The 21,988-nt window shown below is 37.2% G+C and overlaps 1 protein-coding gene across 1 annotated transcript in view; it reads right to left on the bottom strand.

Annotated features, from left to right (window-relative positions):
- LOC135442936 (lipoxygenase homology domain-containing protein 1-like) overlaps positions 1-21,988 on the bottom strand; it is a 130,872-nt gene that overhangs the window by 20,877 nt on the left and 88,007 nt on the right. Inside the window, exons 30-33 of the mRNA XM_064703209.1 lie at positions 19,270-19,522; positions 13,320-13,561; positions 10,653-10,779; positions 8,909-9,057 (exon numbers count right to left, since the gene is read on the bottom strand). Coding sequence (XP_064559279.1) covers positions 8,909-9,057; positions 10,653-10,779; positions 13,320-13,561; positions 19,270-19,522 — 771 coding nt within the window. The remainder of the gene's footprint in view (positions 1-8,908; positions 9,058-10,652; positions 10,780-13,319; positions 13,562-19,269; positions 19,523-21,988) is intronic.

Genomic DNA, 21,988 nt, shown 5'->3' with positions numbered 1-21,988 from the left:
TTAAATATTGATAATAATACATATTGGCTAATTCAGCAGAGCTTATATTGAATTTTCTCAGAATAGCATTAAAGCAATTTGTATGTATGTACAGCCCACTAAATTTTCATAATTAACATTGCCTGGAGAAAGAAAGATATTCTCCCAGTCTAAGCAGCTAGGACTGACAATGGTAGAGCCATACATCCTCTGTGACCCAGAAGAGCTGCCTAGCAAAACCAGAACTGGTACTTTTCATACTTCTTGGCTAAGAAAATAAGGACTAAAAAATTCCCTTATAACAATAATTCCAGAAATCCTTTCAGAATATTTAAAGTTTGGGGGTTTTTTCTTAACTTTCTTTCAGATTTTCTTCACATGTTTCTTTTTTTTTCCAGAGACTCACGTTTTGAGCCTTTTCTTTGAATGTATGACCCAATTTATTATGACTTTATTCAGTCCTCTTCTGTGACAGTGCTGGCAACATATCACTGTCTGCAGCAGCTGCAATAGCTCTTGTAACAGAAGAAGCATTTGAACAGTCACTGTGCAATATTTACCTTTATAAATGCCAATCATTTTACAGGCTTGGTACTGAGACTTGATGGTTGGTTAATGATGATATTCCCAGAAGAACTGAAAATGGCAAGTCAAGACACACCATATGCTTCATTTCATCAACCTGTATGCACAAGTGATTTCCCATACTGCTAATGTTAGTATCATTTTAATAGGCTTTTATTGGAAAAGGAGTCAGAGTGTCTAGATAAAGGACCTTTTCTATTAAGCTTAGCAAACCTATTGATTTGCTGCCTGATTATTTTGATCTCACTTGTTAATCTGGAGAAACTCCACTGAAAACAAAGCAGTTTTAACACAGGTAGGCAAAATAAAGGCCCCCTGTAACAATGAGCCCAATCAGAAACAGTGTGTAAATGCTCCTGGAAAGGAAGAAAAAAGAGAAAAATTACTTTTGCCCCTTCAGATTGTGGTCCTGTGGGCTCTTCCAGTTGCTCTGAACAGAACCTTGTCACATCACTACCTTAGATGGACATTACGACCTTTTTAGTTGGGCTAGGTAACAACAAAATCAGCTCCAGCAAAATTTTATCAAGATAGACCAAGTGAAAAAGCCCAAATCACTAATTATATGAACTGCTTAAGCTAAATAAACATTGAACAGAGCAAATGTCACTGTGCCAGCAGACTTCAGAGGTGGAAATATTGGGTGGTAAGTAGCACTGACAGCAGTACTGTCTTGGCTCAGCTCAGTGGAAGGATGGACACTGCCCTGTAGTGTTCTGTATGCTTCTTCAAAAATGCTTATTTAAAAACAGGGGTTTTCATGCATCTGAAAAAGCCAACACTGAATTTCCTTATAGACTCACATTTTTGCAAGCATGATTTTGTATTATGTTAAATTCTCAGCTATAAAATCATTGAAAATTTTTATCTCTGCATGAAAAAATTAACATAGATTATAATGAATGAATCATTCGAGGTTTCTGATAACGCACATTTATCATAGTTTATCAGTCTTCAACAAGATTGGTGAAGAATCAGTGAAAGAATAGGGGTAGTAAAAAACCCCAAATATATTTGCCCTGCACTGATATTATGTTAATAATCTTAGTATAACTGGAAAGAAATCCTTTTGAAACAAGATTTCTATGCACAAAACAGCAACAGGAGTAAGGAAGAAGAGGGACATTTTATAATGATCAGTACCTATGAACCTTCTGCCAACTAAGTAAGACATTTCAATCAGACCTTCAAATGTATTTAATAAAATGCAAAAGGACTGCTACCTAGATCGATATCATCAGCCACATCCAAAGCTGTAATCATAAATTATATCAAACAAAAGAGATTTAAAAATCAAGCAAAACCAGCAATAAGACATAAACAAACATAAGGCAGCCATCACTTTGCACAGATTCAATCCCATCTGATGCAGCTTGATTGTTGGATTGATTGAATAACAGTCCAAGTTTGAGATCTGGTTTAACAGGCAGAAAAAATAGGATGAATGTAATTTTCTTCGACTTCAGAAATGCATATTATTGCATGATATTTTGATTAAGACACTATAATCAAATATAATAATGGGATAATAAAATGTCTGACTTGTATGTCCCCAAGTGTGGCTGTAAAAAGAGAATATTTTCAAGCACATCTCAATGCAGTGAAGCCAGTTAATAAGCTTATGCTCTTTAGTATTTCCATGATTTATCTGGAAGAAAACAAGATTTCAGAGATTATGCAAATACAATCCCCAGTTATAACACTTGAAGAAGTAGGGTGCTAAATTGAAGAGTGCTCTGAAAAGATTTGTGAGAGTTAATAAATCACTGGAAACCTTCATTTCAGTGAATCAAGCAGAATAATCTATTGAACTTGTCAAAGGCATACTGATTTTCTTATTGTCATAAATACTGTCAAAAGCGGTAGAAATTTGGTGTAAGAGAGCTATCCAAACTAGCAGTCAAAAGTGTGACAAAATTCAATTCCAAGAAGTTAAATTTTGAAAAATTTAGCCAGAAAACAGTGTGAATTCCTAATATTTAAAAGAAAAAACAAGTATCCTTAAGCTTTGAAACAGCTTTCCAGCTAGATTTAAACTTCATCACTGGTAGCTATTCATTTGGAGTTAGATATATTTTCTAAACTTTTTAACTTGAACAGAATTTAATTTAGTTCTTGCTGCATTGAGAAAAATGATGGAATATTTTATTTCCTGAAAAAAGCACACTTGTATTAAGGTTTTTAATAAATCAAGCTAATAAATTTAGCTGCATTTTATTTTAAAATTACCTTGTTTATCAAAATCCTGAAATGAACAGGGCATAAAATTCACTTACTCAACTTGGCCTATCTAAAAATAAGTCTATATAATAAGACAATTTCCTTCAAAGAAAACAGCAGGTACTCTCTGAGGTTAACTAATTTCATTTTAAGATAAATATCCAAATGAAGAGAGAAGGTAACCATCACTCCCTTTCTGCAGCAGATGCTCAAGCCATCATGTTAGAACAAATGTGTAGAATACAGGCAAGTGAAACTAAGTGAGATGCATTTCAGCTTTAGAAATGTCACTTACATGATTTATTTTTAAGATCTATATAGACAGAATGAAGTGTTCCCCTCTTGCAGGTAATTTTAGCATTAATTAATTTTGACCAGTTTTTAATTTTTTTTGCAACAAAGTTTTACATGTTTTTTTTGCCCTGCAGGAATATGTCAGGAAACTGAAATTAATTATTCACTCAGCTCTAAACATCGGCCAGTGCTGTACAGACAAGCTGGGTGATTGCAATGGGATGTTCTGACTCTGTCCCTTCTAAATCTCTCACTGACTGTAACCACTGACTGGGAAATGCCATCCTGGAGGTATCAATGAGAACTGCACATAACTCAGGTGTTTGCCACTGTCTCCTACAATTTTATAATGCTTTAGAAATGTTCTTTCTTTCTGTGTTTCTCCTGGCAGTTTCTGACAACCTTCACCGGCTTTTCCTTCACTATAATGGCATTCTATATTTTCCTAGTTCCCATCTGATTAATCCTTCTGCTCAATGGATTTAAAGATGGCATAACAAAAAGTAGCAGTCAAGTGGCCAAGGTGAGCTACTGTGGTGCTGGCACAATCCCAGCTGAACACTGCAGTGTGGTAGAGGGGGAATATTCCCAAAGGAACCTCGGGATAGCAGAGAGAGCCCCCCAGGAGCCCACAGCCCGAGGCACAGCAGGTGACAGGACACAGGGCCGGAACCAATGGTGGCCAAGCTCCCACCATGTACAGAAGAAGCTCTGAGGGAGTGCAAGCAACCATGAGTACCACAAACAGAGCTGGCAAAGACTGAGGGAAAGGTTAAGGTACTTACTGCCATCTTTGCCTCAGTCTCTAATAGTAAGACCAGTTGATCTTTCAGCCCCCTGAGATGTGAAACAGAGACAGGGAGCAGAATGAAGCCTCTACAGTCCAAGGGGAAAGGACCAGCAACCTGCTACAGCACAGAGACATGCATATGGGGCTGGATGGGATTCACCTGAGGGTACCTAGGGAGCTGGCAGAAGTGCTCCCCAAACCTCTTTCCATCATTTTCAGGCAGTCCCAGCTAACTGGACAGGTCCCATTTGACTGGAAATTAGCAAATATAACATGAATCTACAAGAAGGGTTGGAAGGAGGATCCAGGGAACTGCAGGCCTGACCTGTGTGCCAGGGAAGGAAATGGCACAGATCACCTCGAGTACCATCACACAGTACTCACACACTGGCTCAGCCATCATGGCCTTATGAAAGGCAGGTCCTGCTTGATCAGACTGATCTTCTTCTATGACAGAGTGATCTCCTTAGTGAAGGAAGGAAAGGCGGTGAAATTTGGTAAGCTGGACTTTAAGAAAGCCTTTGATACAATTTCCCACAGCATCATCCTGGAGAAAGTGTCTGCTCGTGGCTTCAATGAGTGCATTCTTCTCTGGGTAAAATCTGACTGGATGGCCAGGCCCAGAGAGTGGTGGTGAATGGAGTTAAATCCAGCAGGTGGCTGGTCACTACTGGCGCTTTCCAGGGCTCAGCACTGGCTCCAGTCCTGTTTAATGTCTTTATTGATAATTTGGAGGAGGGGATCAAGGGCACCCTCAGTCAGTTTGCAGACACCACCAAGTTGCTTGAGGATCTTGATCTGCTGGAGGGCAGAAATCCTCTGCAAAGGGATCTGGATGGGCTGGATTCAAGGGCCAAGGCCAACTGCATGATGTACAGTGAGACCAAGTGCCAGGTCTTGCACTTGGGTCTCAAAACTCCATGCAATGCTACAGGACTGGGCAAGAGTAGCTGGAAAACCACCAAGGACCTGGAGACTCTGGTTGACAACTGCTGAACATGAGCCAGTGTGTGCCCAGGTGGCCAAGGCAGCCACAGGCATCCTGGCATGTATCAGAGATAGGGTGGCCAGCAGGACCAGGGCAATGATTGTCCCTCTGTACACTGCACTGATGAGGCCACACCTTGAATTCTGTGTTCAGTTTTGGGCCCTTATCTACAAGAAAGACACTGAGGTGCTGGAGTGTGTCCTGAGAATGGCAATGAAGCTAGTGAAGGGTCTGGAGCAGAAATCCTAAGAGGAGCAGCTGACAGAACTGGAGGTGTTTAGCCTGGAGGAAAGGAGGCTCAGGGAGACTTGATTGCTTTCTGTAACTGCCTGAAAGGAGGGAGGTTGGGGGAAAGATTGGTTGCAACCAGATTGGGGTTGGTCTCTTCTTCCAGATAACAAGCCACAGCATAAGAGGAAATGACTTTGAGTTGCACCAGGGGAGGTTTACAATGGCTACATGAAAAAATTTCTTCAATGAAATTGTTGTCAAGAATTGGAACAGGCTGCCCAGGGAAACATGTAGCCAGGGACATGGTTCAGTGGTGGACTTAGCAGTGCTGGGTCAACGGCTGGACTTTATCTTAAAGGTCTCTTCCAACCTAAACAATTCTGTGATTCTGTGATGACCAGATTGATTTAGTGTTCATTCCTGTATAGCAGTAACTTGGCCAACAGCCTGCCACTGTGATTAATACATTTGGATCAATGACATTTGGCACCTATTTAATCATTATGTCAGGCATGCTTTCCATAAGAGAAGGTTTATCTGCAGTCACAAAATAGCAGCACTGTCAGTGTGGTGGGATGTGGACTTCACTGGCTTCCTACTTATGACCTCAGGACACTGCCCCACATTCTGACTCTTTGTGTATCCTGGCACACATGGACTTTTTGCTGAAGTTTTGTTTTTTTTTTTAATTGTCGGTGCTTAATCTGTGAGTGCTGAAACTGAGCACCAACAGTCACCTCTCACTGAAAATTTTTGTATGTGCTGCAGTTACCATGGCACCAACCTGAGCAGTTGATGTCTAAATATAGGGCAGGATAAAGAATATATCTTTTCAAATAGTAATAGAATGAAGCAAAAATTGTCAGAGAATTTAGTGCTTCTATAGAATGGAATACTTAAAATACTGACCAATTTCATAAAACCTAGATTAAAATACTTAAATATCAATCATAACATATTCAGTGTACTTTACCAGTTTTGATGGAACTGATCTGAAAAAAAACCACATTCTCAAAGAGGAAATTTTTGAATAACTCACAGACATATGACAGAGCATACAGCAAGTCTATCAAAGGCCATATAAAGAAGCATCAAGAATGACATTTGCTGAAAAAACATTGCGTGTCAGAAGCAATATGGAGATACTGTAAGGATTTTACACAACTGGGCCCTGGTTTTCACAGGATGTCTGAACTGAGTATACTTGGTTCAAGAAAATGCTCATAAGCAGGTAACATCAATCAGGCTTAAACTGACTCATGAATCACAAATAAATATGGTTAGGATTTCAGGAAAGCTGAACTGCTGGAAGATGTGTGCTGAGATTGCGTTGTCTGTCCTCACAGCTTTTAGGAGAACATCAAACAAGGCATCAATGTCACAGCAATTTGAAAGACTATGGATCTTGCAGGACAAGTCCTCACACTCATTAGTATGAGCAGATCACCAGAATCCCAGCTCTCTACGGTGACAGTGCTGCCCTCTCAGGGGTGAGCTGCAGGGCCTTACTGGTGAATTAATAATATCATGCACATTACTTTACCTTCAAGTTCTCTGATGGTTTCACAGGGGTAAGGACTTTGGAAAGGCACAAAGAAACTTTTCAGATACAAGATGATAATTCACTCTTTTACTATCATGTAACTTGGCTTGTGAAAATAAAAAACATGTTAAATGAGAGAAGAATATCTCCAATCCACTGCAAATTTTGCTGAATATTTAAACATTTCTATGTACTTCTGCATAGCTAAACTGTTGCTTGTAACAGCCCTGACATTCTGGGAGACTAACATCATATTTTGATATGATTTTGAACAGAAACACTGTTCCAGTTCACTAGCTGTTACAGTATAGTCAGGGGAAAAATTATTGCAAGGAAAAGCACATTTTAAAATGTCAGAACAACTGTTAAGATTCCGAATGCAAATTCTGCCTGTTATACTCCAAATCCCCTAAACCACCAATGCAGAATCTCTGACTGCAGGGGTGCTTGGCACAATATGTGATTGGGCTGGTGTAGAAAGAGACATTCCACACTTGAGAGTCTTTTTGGAGATTACTTTTTAAGGGAAGAAAACATTGGGAAACTTCCAAAACATATAATGAACAAATACTGCTACATAGGCATGAGCCTTCTTGCAGAATAATTTTTTACTTTTCAATTAACCAAATACCTTTATTTTCACTGAATAACGAGTGAATCAAGACTTTTATATGTTTCTCTATTACTTATCTACAAGCAATTTCTTCTTAGAGCCCTAAAATCCTCCTGTGCTGATATCTACATTTATAAATATAAAGCTACTGTGTTATATTCACACACTGCTCCTATGAAATGTCAAATAAATAATGAAGAGATGGCTACATGCCAGATCTGCATGTTACTCTGTAAGAGAGAAAAATTCTGAGCTATACTGAAGTAGATGCTAATACTATAAAACTACTCTTCAAGGTTATAAATCTTTGTGGCTCACTTCTGCTTTCATAGTCAACATTTCTAGATGTACATCCCTGGTCCCACTTCATTAAAAACTACCAGTCTAGAAATCAGACTACTCACTTGTGGGACTATGATTTAAGGAGGAACCTAGTAAAACTTATATTAAACTAACTTTACTTCATGAGGACAAAAGGACTGCAGCTCTAAAATTCAGTTAAATCAGCTTACTAGTAAACCCTGACCTGAACTCCAGCATTAAGGAAGACAAATGTGACTTTATCAAAACTGAGTATCCTCATCCACAATATTTAATCCTTTAAATAACAAAGACTTAAACTCTCCAACTTTTCTTATGAATAAGTATTTCAAGTAGCTGAAATCCAGAAATACAATACCCACTTTCAATTGACACTGAATTGGTGAGGCTAGGGGTAGCTAGGAGCTGAGCCCCTCCTAATCACACACACCATGTCTGCTTTGGCTATCAGTCTAGGCTGATTTGGAAGCTTGCATCCTTAAAGAAGCTCTCATTTTCTTGGCAGCCAACACCAACAGATTAAAATAACTTACTGGTTGCAAGACCCCGGTGGATTTTTTTCTAAACTTCAACTATTCCAACCCAATTCTTCTGTAATAGATATTTGTTTTAAAATATTTTAAAAATTGTTTCAGTCCTCAAATTTGTTTCCAAAAAAGAGCCAGAGTAAGTACAAGCAATTTATTTATTCCATGTTCAAAATATCTTGTGATCTTTTCAGCTGAAAATTTCACTCCCTCTGTCCAGAGTTTCTGACAGGCACAAGGTTTCATGTCAAAACCATGCATTTTTCTGTAAATCTACTCGTGTTTCTACAGCACATTCAGTACCTAAATTCCCTCCAATTTCTGCTTATACTGACAATGCATCAAGTAAAAGCATCTCGGGCAGGAATATTTGACTTTGACTGGTCTATGTCTATGAGCTACAAGACTCACTCCTGCACAGTGAATGAAGGACCCTCCTGGAACACCAAAGAAAACTATGGACAGTAGTGTCTCACAGTCTGGAGAGACCAAGAGCCAGACTGAGGAGCAGACAGTAGAAATCAGGGAAAGGTGCCATAGTCTGAAGAGTGGCATGGGCAGAAAAGAGGTATTAAAATTTGGCTGTAAAATTGAATATGAAAGCACTTGATATAGCCACCTCATCAGCTGTCAGTGTTGCTAGCATCAGCTGCTTAAGGATTGGTATTTCCCACATAAGGTTGAGATATTGATAAACAAACACTTAATCACAGAGTGTTGCAAACTGTATTTGTAGACTTCCCTATTCCCACTAAATCCACAGTGATTGGACTGGATTCGAAAAGTGAAAAATATCGTGCAGAACTCATAAGTATACCTTTCCTTTAGTGAAATTTTCATCTCCTTTTCTAATTAACTTTCTTCTGCCAGTATCTCCCAAGGAGCCTTGCAGCATGATGTACACATCTGCATCTGTTCCTGACCCAGGGATAGCTCCCGTAGTGATGTAGAGAACATAGATTTTCACTGTGGGGAAAAAGAGTAAAGGTTTATCAAACCTAAATCAGTTGAAATATATGTTATTTAATCAATTACTTCTATTATATTTTCATTTTTCATCCTATCTGGAGTGATCAGAGGACCAAAATAGAGTGTAATGCTTGTAAAAGCACATAGGTGCAAAGTAATTAGAATGTAAGGGCAACTATTATGAAGAATAATAAGCTAAATTATTTGAGTGGGCCTGAAACACAGGCAGAAGAGGAAAAAAATAAACACATAACAGGTTGGTATAAAAGCATGTAAATAATACTCTTATCACCTCTTGCATGCATTTAAATACATGACACTCCAATGAAAAAGTTTCTAGGCCATGGATGATACTAAATCACTGAACAAGTGTATCTGTGCTCAGAGACTCATGAGTTCAAATGAAGCTGGATTCTGTCAGGAAGAAAGCAACTTCTGTATTTTCTCTGGATCATGGTCCAGTCGGTGGCTGTTCACTCTGCACTGCACCAGTTGGAGTTACTGGCCTCGGGAGAGGAGATGACATGTGAGAGAACACACAATGTGAACACACAACCCTTCAGCTGAGCACTTCTTGAAAGGCTGCTTATGTAAAATACCTGTTTGCACTCCCAGAGAAATGCATAACACTCTGGTGATATGGCCGCTAAAACCAGAAAGAGGTCACATCCCCAAAACATTCAATACAAAAGGAGAAAAAATGTGGGAAGAGGTAAAGAAAAAGTATCTGTCCTCACATTAAATGCTCCTCAGGAAAAGCAGCAGCATTTTTAAAGATTTAAATATCTGTGTTCTTCCATAAAGAAATAAATCTAAAAAGTATTTAAAAGCAAAAAATTTGTTCAATGAATTTCCCATCAATACTTTCTCAAATTCACGTTTAAGAAGTTTCTGTCTAAGTGAATCCTAACTTTAAAAGCACAGCAAAAGAGGCAAGAATATACAGATTACTTCTGTGCTTGATCTAAACCCTTTACTTCTGGAGTAGCCTATGACATTTTCATGGTAGAATATTCATTTAGGATAAGAGTTCTTCTATTCTTCTCTAACTTTAGTTATAGAACTCCATGAAAAACACAGAACAAACTAAACATATCCAGTCTTGAGGGGACCAAGGCACAACTCTGATGGAATTGGATGACATACAACTGCTAGGTCACAGTTTGAAAAGAAAGCCTGCAATTCTAGGGACACAAACAACAAGAGATCTGCTTGGGGTGGAGAGGGGCATGGAGCTCCTTCTTGCCTGAAATTACAGTACAAGACTTATCTCTTCTGTATTTCCCTTGCTCACACTGTGAGTGAACCAGATCATATTATTGAGAAAAAGCTACACTCTGAGCACTGTTCAAAACCCTTTTAGGAGTTTCAGTGCCATATGCTTGCTCTTTTATGTGTCACAAACTGATACCAATCAGACTTGAGTGCACAATGCTCAGTTTTAGGGTGTAAGATATTGGTTTTAAACACTGGACTGGACCTAGCCATGGTGGAAATTAACAGAAAATATCTGCAAAAACCTTTGGACTGCTCTGAAAATTGGACATTATCACTGACCAAATCTTTCCCAGTGTTTCAAATGTGTGACAAACCTGTTGGAAAAGGAGACCCAGCTGTGAGAACTGGAAGCTCAGTCACTCTTCCTCCCTCTTCATCGACAAAGTTATGACAAAATGGGAATTCTAGAACATTTTTAGTTTCTCTGTGTTGAAGCTTTACCTTATCAAAGAAATAAAAAGAAATAACTTTGGCATCTGTTGTGCTCTAATGCAAACTATAGCTAAAGACAAACTATTAAACAGCTATGACACATCATCTTAAAATTTAAAAATAAGAGGAAATAATTTTTTCTAAAATGCTTTTGAAAACAGGCTTTCAAATGAGAACGAATAAATATCTTTCCCAATTAAAGGTAATTAAAGTGTTGTCAACATTACTGCTGCAGAGACTGCAGTGAAGAAAAAAATATATTTGAAATTGTTTAAAAAGTTTCCTTTATGTAACCTATTCATCCAGCATATGGAAGAAAAAGAAGTGTTGATATGGGCACATTTCAGCTTGTGAGAAATGTCAATATGCCCCAATATTTTTCACTGCAGAATGTTTTCTTATTCTAAGTAACAGGAGAAAGAAAAAGAAATGTTTCTGGAAAAAACTGAAATACAGAAATTAAGAATGCTTTCTGACATGTATATATATCTATATCTATATGTATATACCAGTACATATGTATCACTTGAATATATAGAGTTTGATACTAACTTCAATCTGTATGAAATTCTGTGTATAAACTAAGAAAATGCTGATCCTGATCTAAGAAGCTTACTCTTTCTATAAGAAAGCATGTTTTAATAATATCTTACAGTATGGTACTACCAGCTACACTGAGATAAATTCCCATTTTCTAAACTATTTAAACCCAGACCAGAGAACATATTTGAAAGCACTTTGTAGGAAGTAACCCTGCATTAAAAAGGGCATCTATAATTCACTCCTTTCAATTCTTCATGACCTAATTTAGTAAAAAGTCCAAACCTTTAAGCCAATAAGCAAAACCAGCTTTGGTTAGGAATTGTCATTGGGAGATGGTAGCATTGTTTTGTCTTCAAAAGACTCTTAGTATTTTTCATTATGACAGACAAACTGAAAAGAGTTTTTAAAATGCACTGTGAAGAATAATGCTGGCACAATTTTCCTTTCATAATAATATCTATATTCCTGAACAGTTTATTGAAACTCAGATTTCATTTACTGTGTTTTATTTCTTCAAGAAGTGTTTTATTTCTTCAAGAAAGAAGCAAGAATGAAGACATTAGCTATTACATGCTGCAGAAATAAGGCATACCTTAATTAATTTTGTTCTAGGCATTAGTTTCTATTTCTGTTTCCTCAAAAAATCAGGATTATTATTTTGTAGTTATGGCTATAAGAATGAAGTCTGAATCTAAATATGGAATTCAACCAACTACACCTGCATCTACTTTTAATAGAAGGCAGAAATCTCAGACTCCCTGGAGGTACAATCTTGTAAAATCAAAACAAAATAGCACAGAAATGACCATGGTGATTCTAACCAGCAGTGTAAGTACACTGCTAAGCTGTCTTTAATAACAGATATTATCCACAACCTCCTATACCAACCTAGTTATTTTGTACAAGGATTCAGCCAGTCCTGCTATAAAAACTATGGAATAAGAGGAAATGTCTCCCTAAAACCCACATAATGGGCATGTATCCCAAAGCAGGGAAATTTATAATTTCTTTCTCTATCTCTTCCTACCTAAGGTAAGGGTGCATCTTTTCCTTCTTTATATAAATTTGCTGATTTCTCTTAAACTGAGCTTTCAGTGATTGTTCTGAGCTAATGAAATAAAGCAGACTAATAGATGTCACTGTTTTCAACTGCCAGGTTTCTGTTCTGAAATTTTTGCTGTGATTTACTGTCTCCTACAATACTCCAGAAGCAGTCTTAATTTTGATAGATTTGTTGGATGACTATTTCATCTGGCTATGAAGATGAAATTAACAACCTGCCTACCATTTAAATGTCAGAGAGTTCAGCTCAGTAATGCCATGTATTGGAAAGGAAAATTATTTTTTCTCCAGTTTTTAATAAGAACAAAATAGAAACATTAATGGACAAAAAGCATGTCTGCAATTTTAAAGAAGATTAATCTTTCCTTTAGAATTGTTTTTATTTTTCCAGCAGAAGAAGATGAAGATATTTTTTTGTATAGAGAAATGCCACTGCAATTTCAGTGTGATGTCAGGTTTTAGCTGGATATCAGAAGAAAGATTGTCACTTTTGCTATTCACTTCTTTTTTTCACATGCCAACTTAAAAGGCAGATAGTTTCATCAAAATGCATTTCTAGTGTCTGACTTAATTATTTGCCATGGATCACTGACTCTACAACATGTAACAGCCAATTTGGAGTTATGTAAATACTGCAATGTATGCCAGTGAGTACAGTTCTGAAAAGGCATCACTGATGTGCTAAAGATGATAGCACATCTGTATGTATGGCTGTCCAGAAATCCATCTAGGTTCACAAGATTTTTATTATCCATAGCTATCCTAGTGTTTTGAGCAGTCTCTGAAGATAGCTCTCTACAACAGTTGCAGCTTCTGTAAATTAAAAATTTAGCAATCTCAGACAGGACTGAAAACTGGAAGAAATAACAATAGAATATGGAAAGAAAAAAAAAATATATATAATGGAGACACAATAAATAATTGCTTTAGGTTTTAGTTTTTACCTCACGACAATGCCAAGTCTCTCCTTCTCCAGCTTCTTCAATTTCTAGGCGAACTTTGAATATAGTATTAAATTTCTTACTTAGTTCAATAGAAGTCTCATAAATCTGCTCTTTTTTAAGGGATCCTTTGGGGAATGTGACTGAAGTACAAGTTCCTTTTTCACCACATACAGTTAGGGACATTTTAGGGTTCATGGAACTAGAAGAAATATCACTTGTTGTGACATGGATATCCCAAGTCCCTGTTGAAATAAAACAGCAGTAAAAAAAATCAGTGGGTTTGCTGAATATCCAAAATACTACATCAGTTTGTAAGAGGCTGAGTTAGTGAGGGACTAGCAACCCATTCCCACCTTTGTACTGAGCTCAAATACCGGCACATGACAGGTTAACTCCCTATTATTGATTTAGTGAAAAGCAAACTTGGACATCATTCCTTCCATAGCAGTAGCTGATACTTTAGAGATGGGCCAGTCCAAGAGCAACGTGCAGATGAGACTGTGAGTTCCACATTAGAGACTTGGGAAGAGCCATGACAATCTGTTGATTTCTCCCCCTGCCCCTTATAAATATCTCCTGATGATTTTAAATCACTGGTCACCAGCAGCACATTTTTTACAAGATACTACTGGTTATCAGGTTTGCCTTTGGTCAGTGAATATTTTAATTTTAACTTTTTTGGGATTTACTTAAATGAACATGTTAAAATATGCTCCATACATACTACAAGAATATGGTGGTGAGATAAACTGGTCCAGTGCTTGAAAAGGAGTATTTTTATCACACCTCACCACAATTATCTCCACAGCAAAGTAAAAAACTTTATCCGTTTCTTCTGTGAAGAAATAATTTTTGCTGAGAGATTAAAAATAGTCCTATATAGTATCACATAGATTTGTTCTACTTTAGGGACTCAGGAAAGACTCCAAGAGAATTTTTGCTAGGTCTTTTTGAAACATTTAGTCACTTAAGCACTGGAGATGAATTGACAGATCCCTGAAGGCTCAGAAAGACTGCAGTCTGGTGTCAGGTAGGCTCCTAAGTAACTTTGGCAACTTAAAATTTCAATCAACAAGACAGTTTTGAAGATCAGAAACTTCATCCAAGAAAATCTCATTAATTTAGCTAGCTTTAATATTTTAATTCATGTTAATAGCATATATGGAAAATTCAGGGTTATCAAAGTCATAGTTTCAATTTTAAAAAATTGAAAATCAGAATTTTTGATCACCTAGGCTACTGCAGAATTGAGCAGAATTTTTTTAATAGCATGACTTTGCTCTGTTTATGCAAATTGAGACAAAGTATGTATGTGACAATTTCAAATAGCCATTTTGTAAAACAGGTTGTTTTACTTTGAGTAATGGAATCAGACACTCCTGGAGTTTATGTCCATAAACTCCAGCTTCCTACCTCAGCTTCAGAATGTTCAGTAACCACAACAGGAAAGTCTTTGTCTCCTACTATAACTAATGCAAATAAAGCTTTATTGCTTTAGATCAGGTGAGGATCTGTGCCATAAATCCCGCACTTGTTGACATAAAAATTTAGTACTCGCCATCTGTAAAATTATCTAAAATAACTTCAGTGTTACGACTTCATGAATAATCCTAAATCTATTTTCATGCCTATGAACATTAAATGTAAATGAAACCAATGATATCTGTGAAAAAATGGAAGTCAAATGAAAATTTATCACATCCCACGTGACATAATCTAGGGTATTTTACCCCTTTATTACTGTAATACTTGGCCTAAACTATCAATATATAGGTAGCTGGAATCTGTACATTCCAATCCAGGAATGTATAGATTCTAGTCCAGGACTCTGTCAGTTGGATAGTACAGTGCCATAGGCTGCTATAGCACATAAATTAAATTGTATCATTTCTGATAAATTTGTCAAGATTCAATTTAAAAGCAGCTTCCTTCCTTTTCCTTAGTTAAGTATAAAGCAGTGATCTGGGTTTGCGGGGCCTCATTTTGGTAGATGAGGGGATTCAGGGATGGCTTTTGTGAGAAGCCACTGGAAGCTCCCCCTGTGCAGCGGAGCCAATGCCTGCTTGCTCCAAGACAGACCCACCCCTGGCCAAGGCTGAGCCATCAGTGATGGTGAGAGCACCTCGGGGATAAGGTATTTAAGAAAGTGAGGCAGAAAGACCTGCACAATTGTAACTGGAGAAGAGTAGGAAAATGCAAGAGAAACAATTCTGAAGGCCCTCAGGTTATTGCAGAGAGAGGATGAGCAGAGATTCCCCTGCAGCCCACGGTGAAGACCATTATGAGGCAGCTGTGTCCCTGTGCCCCATGGAAGTCCACAGTGGACCAGAGATCCATCTACAGTCCATGGGGGATCCCATGATGGAGTAGGAGGATGTCCAAAGGAAGATGTGACCTCATGGGAGCCTGCAGTGGAGCCGACTCCCAGCAGGACCTTGTGGCCCCGAGGAGAGAGCCTGTGCTGGAGCAGGTTTCTCCTGAAGGACTACACCCTATGGAAGGAGCCCATGCTGGAGCAGTTCAGGAAGAGCTGCAGCCCATTGGAAGGCCTCACTTTGGAGAAGTTTGGGGAGGACTGTCTCTTGTCATCCCATGCTGGAGTGGAAGAGGAAGGAGCAATAGGGACAACATGATAAATTGACTGCAAGCTTCATTTCCTGTCCTGCTGCACAACTGCATGGGAAGAGGTAGCGAAAATTGGGAGTAAAATTTAGCCCAGGAAGAAGGAGGAAAGGTGTTTTTAGATTTGGGTTTGGTTCTCATTATCCTGCTCTAATTTAATTTGAAATATATTAAGGTAATTTCCCCTAGTCAAGTCAGCAGCAGCTGCTGAGTGATCTCTTGACTCGTGAACCTTTTGTTGTGATTTTTTTTCTCACTTGTCCGGCTGAGGAGAGGAAAGATGGGCACCTGGCATCCAGCCAGAGTCAACCCAACACAGAGTTCAGTGCTAAAAATCTAATCTTTCTCTGTTTCTTTCTCAGAAATATTTTCATTCTCTTGTAAAGGCATTAGTGGACTGCTGAAACCCATTTATTTTTATGACAACTTTGTTAGCTTAAATAACTGTCTTCTCTTCTTGATGTGTAAGCCACCATTAATTTGATAGATCACTACTGTGTCCATTTTGAGCATTTCATTAGCTATTCTGAATCTGTCACTTTTTTTCATTACGCTTCCACAACAGAGTCGCCATTTTCTCAGTCATCATATCTTCTTTACAACTATTCCAGCTTAATCTAGTCCTTCTGGACAGAGGTGGCCACAATTACACACAGCATTGCTGATGAAATATCACAGTTTCTCTTTAAAGCCAGTAAGTTACTTTGATTTTCATTAATAATGCCTGCATACACTGTGGGGTCGCAGTAACCCTATAGCCATGTCACAGTACTGCCTCAGAATTATCCTGTGGTCTTGTAACAAACCCAGGTGTTTCTCATAGTCCTCCTGCTGATGAATTTGTGTAGCAGAAATCATTACAAAACACGGCAGTACAGATCAAATACAGTTTTTGGAAGCCTAGCTTGTTAGTTCCTAATTCTTAAAAAATCCCAAAACAATTGAAATGAAACCATGTATCAGAGTTGAGAGCTCCAATAGCAAGTTGAGTTTACACCTAATTGCATACAAGCTGCTTGCCACAGAATTCTGTTGAATTCCTGTCAGTTCTCAAAGTTTATCACACAACCTTTTCATCTGATAGCACTCCCAGCTTTGTGGACCCAAAAGATTTCATTAACATATTCATTGTCTCTTCTCCAGCTCTTTACAATTCTTCCTTTACTACTACTTTTCACTTTCTTGTGATTACCTAATAATTTCCCATAGAGAAAATAAAATTCAATACAAGAATTTGGATCAAATGACATTATATTTGTCTTACTGCAAAATATTTCTGTAGCATCATCTTATTTTACATTCTGTAGCATCATCTTATTTTACATCTCTTTAGTAGAGATGGTGCATTCCTTCTCATTTCTTATTTGCTTCTATTGTCTCAACTATTCATTTCTTCAAAAGCATGTTATAAAGATTTTCATGTGAACAATTACTAGGTCTGTAATCGCCTACGTTATGCTTTCTATTCTTTAGATGGAGCCATTATGTTTGTTAAGACTTCATAAAATTGTTTTAAATCCTTGCTATTAGACCTGCCCCTGGACTAACAACTACCCTGATTGTCACTCTTTGAGTAAATTGAGCTCAAAGTTCTATTTGTGTTTCAGATTTTCTGATTTCCAGTAAGCTCATTCCATTGGTATCTGTGCTTTTTGCTTCCCTGGCCAACATTATGGTTCCTTAATGAGAAGAGAGACAAAGTATTCTATTTGTTTAGGGATTATGATCTTCAGTCTGCACTCTATTGTTCCTGAATAGATACTCATCTTTGAAAGTTCTTTTAATGAATAAAGGGTTGAAGAACCATTACTGTTTCTTTTACTTCTTTTACAAAATCTGATTTAGCTTGAAATTTAGTAGATTCCATTGTATCCATATAGTTTCTGACCCCTAAGTTATATTGCTCTTTGCTGATTTGTCTTTTATTTACCCATTCTTCATAGGCTCTCTGCTTACTTGTCATATTAATTCTGGATTTACTATACACCCAGACCAAAAATTATTTTCAATAGATACAGCACTGAGTATTAATAACCATAGACATGAAATTATTATCAAATCTGTACTCAGATTTTTGAGAACTATGTCTGTGTGTGGGAAACCAAGGAAGGAAATTGTTTTTACACAGCTATATTAAGACATTAATCAAGGTGCATAACAAGGATGCAAGATTTCTCTCACTCTTCATATTATCCGTGAAGAAATATATGACAGATTTTGACCAATCTTGGGCTTCTCTGAAATTCCCTCAGGAGACACCTGCCTCGCTCTATGGACTATGTAGGACACCTATGGAATCTACTTAATAGAGACTTAGAATACTTGCAGTGGTGAGATACAGCTATTTCTTATTCTGAAATTGTCACTACTCTAGCTGTTCATAATATGCTAATATTTCCATGGTTTTCTGTTCTTCTGTACTATCAGTAACATTATTTCTGTTTTGTTAGATGATACAAGATATTCACAAGCGGACTAACCTTAGATGACTAAATATGAGGATATAATCTATTAGTTTTATCTGCAATAATGTATAGTATAAAATTCTCTGAACATAAAAGGAAATATGCAGGATCATGGAAGTTAATAGAGATTAGTTTACAAAATGGTGATACAGAATGCAAACTCACACCTTCAGATTAGTTAAACTTTACATAGCTTGGTCTATCAGTTCTGATTCAGTTTTCATAAATGGACCCAAACCAGCATTTTACACCTCTTCAAGAAAGACACATGAGAGAGCTAAAAAATACAGTATCCTGGCAAAGCATGTTTTCAGTGTCTAAGTTGTTTCTGAATTTTGGTAGTTTGTTAATTAAACAATCTGAATAGAATATTGACTTCAGGTCAACTAACTGTTTGCAAGAACTTGTGCCATTGATATAAGTAAAAAAGAAAACTGCAAATAAAAGCAAATGCTTTCTGCAAATATACGAACATAAGGGAAAATCGCATTCTGCTAAAAGAGTTTTTGTATCTCTTGTGATTTCATCACTGTTGCAGGAGCCTTCTGCTCTGCATTGAATGCCATATGGAACAACCTACTTCTTTCTGCTTCAGCTTTTTTTCTTACCTCAACTAAAATCATAGTACCTTCATTGCCTCTGTCACTTAATATCTACCTTATGCTCTAGTTTTTCTTTCCTGAGCATTGTAATTGCATTTACCGTCTCAGGAAAGTGTTTGGAGAGAAAATTGGTGTAGGGGAGGAGTTCAAGCTATACTGTTTCTGTAATTTGGTTTTAGCCTTAAAAATAACAAAAAAAAAAAAATTATGGATTACAATTAAAACCAAAGCTGGAAGGAGTTTTGAGGATTTGGACCTTACCATAAATCTTTCCTGTCAACACTCCATTCCTGACTTTTCCAAGAAGTTTCAATGTTCGTTCCATCTGTGCATCACCAACTCCACTGTCTAACCATTGCTGGCAAAGAAATACGTATTGTTCTTCAGTCTTGCCTGATTCATGGATGACAACTTGGTCAAGGTACCATCCAGCTCCATAACCCACATTATGGTGCTCAACAAGCACTTTGCTTAACTGTCCAAGGTCTACTGCTCTCATTTCAGAGATACAAACCTGAGAAGATAGAGGCAACAAGAATAGCAAACTGATTAGACCATACATATTACCATATATATTAGACCATATATATTTGACCTTATCTTCTATCTTTGAGAAGTTTGTATTTGGAAAGACAAATTCCTTTCAATGCTGAAGTATCTTTTTCTGAGAATAAGGAAAGATGTTATAGGCTGACACTCATATTTGGAGAACTTGTTCAGAAACTATGTGGATCCTTGAATATATACATTTTTTCCTCATCATGATCACTGCAGTTCAGGTTTTATTACAAAACACCATCCCTTGTTTTGGATAGAAACAAACCTCCGATCAAAAAACCTAAAGCTCATGAAAACTGAAGTTCAAATAACCCCTCATAAAGGAAACAAAGGGAGTTCTTCAGGAATCAGGATAGACCTGGTAATTTAAATTTCTGTTTGAATAAGACATTTTATTTTAAAACATTTTCAAGTATTTTACATTTTAAGATACCCTATTATTCAAAGAGGAACTATTGTATTATTCAACTCTGAACAGAAATACTGTTGATGACTATGCAAACAAAGGAAGATACTGACATTAGAAACTATAACTAAGGCTGTACACGCATACAGGCAAGAATTGATGTGCTCCTCGGATGTAAATAGACATCTGTTTAAATATTGCTACGGCTACCAGTAAACAAAAGCTAAATGGCAGCTGCACTAGTGCATGTTGGGATGAATAAATTATGTGAGTGAGAGAATGAATGTGTTCTGTGCAAGATAATATAAGTGGGTGGGTAGATACATGGGCATGTGTGTGGGTGACATTAAAAAAACCCCAGATGGATAGTAGAAACAGACGCTATAATTTTTATTTGTTGCCAACCAATTTGCCACCAGGCAGGAAAAAGGATGAGGACCAGAAAGCAATGAAGGAAGAGATGATTTTTAGAATGAATTATGTCATCTCGTCCATTCTCCTGTCTGTGACAGACTATTCTCCACAATGTGATCAGAAAAAGAAAACATCCAAGTTATTATTCCTAGCACAGCCTTAGGACTTCCAGCATTCATACCTTGTTATATCCACGATATCCTCAAACAGTTACCATGGCAAGTTATACCCCTGCATGTAAGTAAATGTAGCCCAAAATAAGATCTAGCTGGGAGGAACATCTTGCAAATAACTTTTTGGGAGCACTCATTGCTTTTTAATTTTATTCTTTGTAGTTCTAAGCCAAATATAATTTTCCTGTCAGTCTACATGACCTTTGACTTAGAGGAAATATCCTGTATTGCTAACATTCATGTTCCTTCACAGCTAACTCTAATTGAGAAAGGGACCTATCATTAGTTTCATTCTTTGTGATAATAATTAACATTCATTAGACAACAGTGGTCATAATCACCCATTGTTATCAACGAATTCTCATAATAATACATTAAATTGCATACTCCCTCAGCATTAGTAATAATGTACTTTTGGTTGATGTCATTACATTTCTTTTTCCCTTCAGTATAAAGACATTTGGAACTGTATTAAACACACTACTGGATGTACAATTAATGAAACCCAAAATGATTTTATTTAAACTGTTTTGCAAACTCATTTTAATCTGTTTCCTTACACTTGGTTGAAATTTTCTGTCTTCCTAGCTTTTCCTTATATTCATTATCAGTCAAGAGAGATCCTTTTTTTTGTATCTCAAGCTTCCTTAACTTTGTTTTCTTTGCCTGTCCATTCCACATTTTTCAGGGATATTGCTGACATAATCTTGTCTCTCAAGACAGCTTGCCCTTTATATTCCTTCCTTTCACCTTCTAGTCTTAGAAACTCTCACTAAAACCCCATTCCAACTTTTTAATTGAAGTACTTCTATGTAAAAGGAATGAAGACTGGTAGTAGTATTTTAAATTGCAGAACCATGTAGTCCATCACATATAGTGTTGCCAACAGCTACCACTAACAGATTTCTGTGAAGAGTTGAAAACAGGGCAAATACACAGAGATGCTTCTTGAATATAAAGTCTCTCAGCCTTTTGCAATTTGTGGTTCGGAGATTGCCTGAGCAGAGATTACGTCTTTGCACTTAACAGCCTCAGCGGAAAGTCGTCTTCCATGACAATGTGCAATGGCTTTTTGCACCAATATGTCTTAACCATCTGCAACACCTTGTGCCAGAAAGTAAAATGTATTAATTACACATTGAGCAAAAAGCCACCTCCTTTTGTTTTGAATCTGCCACCTGCACATTACATTGAATGCTCTTGAGCTCTTGCATTTCACAAAGAAATAGAAATGTTTATTTTCTCTATGCTATTTAATATTTTTTTCTCCCTCACCTTTCCTCTCATTGTCTCTTTTCCAGAATAAATATACTTGTTTGCTTCACTGTTCTTTGTATAGAAGATATTTCATATCACTTGACATTCTTCTTGCACTTTTTAAGACAAATGAATCAACAAAACACAGCATCTATTATGCATCTGCACTAGT

This window comes from Zonotrichia leucophrys, chromosome 2 (genome assembly GCF_028769735.1).
Source record: "Zonotrichia leucophrys gambelii isolate GWCS_2022_RI chromosome 2, RI_Zleu_2.0, whole genome shotgun sequence".
NCBI classification, from domain to species: domain Eukaryota; kingdom Metazoa; phylum Chordata; class Aves; order Passeriformes; family Passerellidae; genus Zonotrichia; species Zonotrichia leucophrys.
Note: the sequence above shows the minus strand (reverse complement) of the source record. Positions and strands in the feature narration are given on the sequence as shown.